General features: G+C 62.4%; 1 protein-coding gene across 1 annotated transcript; it reads right to left on the bottom strand.

The window, feature by feature from the left end:
- Positions 1 to 4,444: 4,444 nt before the first annotated feature.
- Positions 4,445 to 5,599, bottom strand: FOXL2 (forkhead box L2). Its single transcript, NM_001171115.1, is given in 1 exon segment — positions 4,445 to 5,599. A coding segment is annotated over 1 exon segment (1,155 nt).
- Positions 5,600 to 5,842: the final 243 nt, after the last annotated feature.

Raw genomic sequence — 5,842 nt, 5'->3', positions numbered from 1 at the left:
TAGTGTCTGGCTGTCTGTGCTGGGGCACAAAGGTGGTTTTTGCCTGCTCTTAATCCCTACCACCCGGGAGAAAGGTGTGGGCTCCCAGGCCCCTCCCTTCTCACAGGTCCCACAGCTTCTCTGAGGGGCTGGGTCACCAAACACGATGGTGCGGAGCTTGGAGGGCACGGCCCGGGCAGCCCTGGGTTCCGTGCTAGACTAGGGACCTGGACTCCAACAGGCTGCTTCCTGGGCCCCTGCCCCTCCAGGAGGTCAGGAACCTGGCCCAGTGATTGGGGTGCTGCAAGCCTTCATCAAGGGAAGAGCTCGGTGGAGAGCAGACTGTCTTGGGCCCCACCGAGTTCTCTGGCTCATCCTCTCCTGGTGCAGACGGCTGCGTGAAGTCTGCCCTTACCCCAGATTTCATCCACCACTAGGGGGCGCCACACAGCCCACCTTCCCCAGTCCTCTTGCAGGAAGCCTCAGGTGAACCAGCTGTGCTTCTTGCTAATCAGTGCTGGAGCTGGGGGACTGGGAACTCTTTGCTGCCTTCAAAGGGAAGCAGGCCATCAGCACCTTCCTGAGTGGAGTGTGGGGCGGTCTTGGGGATGCCCCCAGGTCTCTACCCCACAGTCCCTTGCAGCACGTACTGTGCTGGCACGGATTTTCCCCCAGGTCCCCTTGAGAACAAGATAGCCCCCCCCCCCCAACCACGTGGACTGGTTGAGCATTTAAGGGGCAGGGGTGAAGAGCGCAGAGGTGACTGTATGAATTTATGTGGAAATGTGAGAAGGGGCCTCATCCTGTCAGCGGTGAGCCTAAGGATGTTTACACGCACGCACACACGCACACACACAGTTCATTCAATGCCATGTGCAGCAACTCACTACCTAGGACGTGCATGGATCGGCAGTGTGTGCGTATCAAACACTGTACTTACAGTACACACTGGCAAACAGGCATCCATCCACCCACGTGGGCCGGTGGCCATCTACACCGCACTGTGTACGTTAAGGCATAATTGCTACATGTCAGGAACTCTCTTCAATAGCTTTGCTAATTCCTGAAATCAGCTTCTCTAACAGAAACGCTGAAGTGCAAGGAGGGAGAGGAAGGAAAGGAAATGCGAGATGAAGAAAGCCTGCTGCTGCCTCCAACTTTTTTTTTTTTTTTTTTTTTTTTTTTTTGTGCTGGGGGAAAAATGACCAAACTTTGGAGCCCTGGAAAAGCCAATGGGGCTGGAATTGGAGACAGATGCGGTCTTGTGGGGGCATCCCTGGGCAGTGGGGTGGCGTTTGGCTTCCTTCTCCCGACTTCTCCCACCCCTATGCGGACCTGGGAAGTGCCCACCTCTCCCTTCACTTCACCCTCCTTCGTTGGTGAGGCGCCCCAGGCCCGGTGCCTCTGCCTCTCTGTTCTTAGGACCAGGGAGAGGCTCTGTCCTCCAGTGCTGGCCCAGGCCATCTCCCCCACCTCGCTGGCTGTGCACAGCTACCTGCTCACCAGGGCTCTGTCTGGGGGCTTCTTTCCCTGATTGCTTTGGACAGCTGCTGTGTGTGGGGTGGGGGTGGGGTGGGCGGGGTGCTGACAGCCAGCTTCAGAACAGGGACCCTCTGCCAGGTGGAGCAACCAGTGAGCATACTCCATTATCCTTTAGTAAGCTGGGCTATAAGACAGAACATAAGTGCACACCTCACCCCCCCCCCCCCCAACCAGCACTCCACAAGTGTCAGCCGTGAGATTACTGCCATGCCCCAAACACATGCCCTCAGTTCAGGTGAAAGACACACTCAGCCCCCTCCTGCCATGTGGCCAGCAACAGTCACTGTGCACACACCTTTGCAGCAGGCACACGCTACACATTGCTGGCGGGATACACGTTCACAAGTCCACTGTCTTCCCCGCACCCGCCTTCTGCTGGCCAGATTGTGGAGCAGCGGCCACCAAAAGCGCCCGGACGCCAAGCCTGAGCAGCCGCTTGGGCCTCCAGCCCCGGCCAGCCTGCTCCCTACAGGTCCAGCGGCCTCCAGTCCCGGTCTCAGGGCGCTGCCCTCTGAGAACCCCCGTGACTTCTAGATCCGCAGTGTGGGAGCCTTCCCAGGCAAGCCCGAGGGAGGAGGGAGGTCCAAGCACACACAACGCGGATGTCACCCTGACATTCCCATGGCCTGCTCCCAAGTCGGGCAGAAGCAAGACGCCCGCAGGTTCGTGCCCAGCGACGCCCAGCAGCTCCTGGCAGGGACTTGCCGCCACTGGGTCCAGGCCGGGAGACGGAGTGGGGTGGCGAGAAACACTGGGCCGTACTGATGGTCGAGTCCAGTTGCAGCAAGAGCCCCCAGACCCCCATTGTCCCACCAGCAGGCTGCGGGCTGGACACCCCTGATCTGCTTGGGAGAGCAAGGCTGTGAAGCGATGAACCGCCTATGTGCGTGCGCAAAGCCTGGACCTTAATTCGTTATTTGAAAATCTCCGTAAAAGAACAGACAGACAAAATCCCTGAAGCCACGCAGTATGTTCAACTCTCTCTGAAACTCCCCAATGTCTTACCCACATCTCAAGGTGAAAGAATTCTGGTTATTATAAATAAGGCATCAGTCTACAACGTTTGTATGGAGGTCTGCCGATTTCAGCGCATTTCCACTAACAAACATTTTAATCTCTGTTTTGGAATACACTCTTCGGGCTGTTATCCTCGTAGTGGACTCGTAAAAAATTTAAAAATCTGAGGACAATAATGAAAATACATACGCCAGACCTGGAGGCGTTTAAGAGGCAAAATGCACATTTGCATGGGTGCAAAAACAAAGTAAGTCCTACCTGCCCTAGTGCCTTGAGAGCAGATAAAGTTCCTCTGCTGCCATTAAACAGCCTAACAAGCCACCGATGACACAGAAAACAAACACTCCCGGCGAAGACAAAGCAGCCGGCCACCAGCGCCCACCACCCCACCCCGGGCCGCCCTCCACCCTGGCTTAGATCACTCCGCAATGGGCCAGAATTTCGCTCAAAAGCTCCCTCTTTGAACTCGCTGCTCAACTTGGCCGCGAGGGAAAAAACAGAAGTCCGTGTTAAAAGAGCAACAACAAAAAATTTATTAGGGAAATTGACAAGGCACACGCACGGAAATACAACAAAAGTGCTCTAGTTCTCTCTAGAAAATCTGGTCCCCCAAACGACACACTGCACGACCACGAGGTCTAGGGCTTTTTGGGCCGGCCTGCTCTCGGCCACAAACCCGCCTGGGCCGGCCGCCGCCGGTTTCACATTTCTCCTTCCCAAGGTAGGGAGAAGCAAGACGTTGGAAAAACAAAAATCAGGGAGGCACCAGCTTTCCCTGAACCTTGCACCCAGCATCTGGGCTGGCATCGGAAAATCCGGGGAGATTTGTTTTCTATTTCCTTCTCCCCACAACTCCAGATGGGGGAAAGGGGAAAACTCCTCCAATTAGTAGACAAATCAATCTTTCCCTGGGTCGCTTCCCCTACCTCTCTGAACATAGCTTTAGGGAGGCCAGACTGGAGCTCCTGCAAATTTCCCAGAAGAGAGGACGAGGCACACGAAAGATTTTTGGTTTTCACGTTTGGCTTTAGCAAACACCACGGCCACAATACTTCGCCGTTTTTCCCGGCGAGTGTTCTTTTCCTTAAAAAATAGATATTTTAATATTATCTCAAAAAAGGCCCACCGATCGTTTTTAACAAAACATGAGCCAGCCGCCCCGCCCGGGCCTGGAGGTGCCCCGGGGAGCGCTGGCACGGAGAGCGGAGGAGACCGCGCAGCCTCCCTTTGCGCTGCGGCACGGTGCGAACCCGAGCGCAGACCACCCCGCGAGGCCGCCCCGGGCTCCCCGCTTGGGCCCAACCCCCGCCCCGCCCCGCGGGCCCCGCAGCAGGCGGCTTCCCAAGAGCTCTGAGGGTGTTCGCGGAGCAGGCACTTTCGTCCCTTTGGCACGCGGCGCGGCTCGCGTGGCCGGTTCAGCCCCGGCGGCGCTGGTAGTAGCTAAGGACCGCGCACCGATCAGGCGCGGAAAGCCAAGCGTGAGCCCACCGACCTGTGAGAGGCGGCCGGGAGGTCCGCGCTGCCGCCGCCCAGCTGCACGTCGGCCTCGGGGCGCTTTCTCTCCGAAGTGAATTTTGGCAAAAGGGCGTCCAGCCGAGACGCAGGGGCTCCGAGTGGAGGCGAGGCCTGTAGGAAGCGCGCGCAGAGGCGGCCTCTCCGAGGGACAGCCAGGACACAGAAGGCAGGGAGGCGAGCACAGGGGGAGAAGCAAGGGGTCAAAGAGGAGCCGGCAAGGCGATGGGGAGCGCAGAGGCGCAGAGGAACCCTGGGCGCCGACCCGAGAGGTGGCGCCGGCTGCAGGCGCGCCGTCCGTCAGCGGCAGCGGCGGCGGCGGCGGCTGCGACCACGGCCGGCGTCGCGCGCCCCTACGTCCTTGCCTCGGTCCGCGCCGGCACGCGGTGGGCTCTCAGAGATCGAGGCGCGAGTGCAGCGCGCCGGTCTTGCTGTCGTGGTCCCAGTAAGAGCAATGCATCATGGCGAGCTCGGGCTGCCGGGCGCAAGCGAACTGCAGGCCGGGCGCACTGGTGGGCGCGGGCGCCGGGGGCGCGGCGGTGGCCGGGCTGGCGGGGCTGAGCTGGCCCGGGGGCGGCGCGGCGGCCCCGTGGTGCGGCGGGGCGGGCGGCGGGGCTGCGGCCGCGTGCAGATGGTGCGCGTGTGGATGCGGATGGGGGTGCGGTGGCGGCGGTGGCGGCGGCGGCGGCGGGGGCGCGGCTGGCGGGCCGCCCAGGCCGTTGTACGAGTTCACCACGCCGGGGGGCAGCGCCATGCTCTGCACGCGTGAGTACGGCCCGTAGGAGGCGGCCGGGCCCGCCAGCCCCTTGACCACCGCGGCCGCGCCGGGGCTGCCTGGGCCCGCGGCTGCTGCCGCTGCGGCCGCCGCCGCCGCGGCCGCCGCCATCTGGCAGGAGGCGTAGGGCATGGGCGAGGGCGGCTGTGGCAGCGGCCACGAGTTGTTGAGGAAACCGGACTGCAGGTACTTGGGGGGCGCCAGGTAGCCGTAGCCGTCGGCCCCGGCGCCCGCGACGCCGCAGCCGCCCGCGGCGCCCGCCGCCCCGAAGAGCCCCTTGCCCGGCTGGAAGTGCGCGGGCGGCGGCCGGAAGGGCCGCTTCATGCGGCGGCGGCGCCGGTAGTTGCCCTTCTCGAACATGTCCTCGCAGGCCGGGTCCAGCGTCCAGTAGTTGCCCTTGCGCTCGCCGCCGCCCTCGCGCGGCACCTTGATGAAGCACTCGTTGAGGCTGAGGTTGTGGCGGATGCTATTCTGCCAGCCCTTCTTGTTCTTCTCGTAGAACGGGAACTTGGCGATGATGTACTGGTAGATGCCCGACAGCGTGAGCCTCTTCTCGGCGCTCTCGCGGATCGCCATGGCGATGAGCGCCACGTACGAGTACGGGGGCTTCTGCGCCGGGTCGGGCTTCTCCGCCGCGCTCCCGCCGCCGCCGCCGCCCCCGCCGCCCTTGCCCGGGCTCGGCGGCGGCGCCTCGGGCTCCTTGGCCGCGCGGCCGCTCTCCGGGGCCAGCAGGGCGCCCGCAGCTTCCTCGGGTTCGGGGTAGCTGGCCATCATGACAAAGCCGGCGCGCCGCGGCCGGCCGCCCCTGCTGGCCTCCCGGGGAGCTGGCGCGGCCGAGAGTCCGCTGGCGGTCGAGCCTCAAACTTGCGCAGCCTGCGGGTGCCGTCCGCGATCGCTCGCTCGTTCGCTCGCTGGAGGCCTCTCGCTGCTCTTCCCTCTTCTTTGCCTTCCCCAGGGAGCGGCCGGCGGGAGTGGAGCTCAGCCCCTGGCCATGGGGGAGTCCGCCCAACAGAGAGG

This window comes from Oryctolagus cuniculus, chromosome 4 (genome assembly GCF_964237555.1).
Source record: "Oryctolagus cuniculus chromosome 4, mOryCun1.1, whole genome shotgun sequence".
Taxonomy (NCBI): Eukaryota; Metazoa; Chordata; class Mammalia; order Lagomorpha; family Leporidae; genus Oryctolagus; species Oryctolagus cuniculus.
Note: the sequence above shows the minus strand (reverse complement) of the source record. Positions and strands in the feature narration are given on the sequence as shown.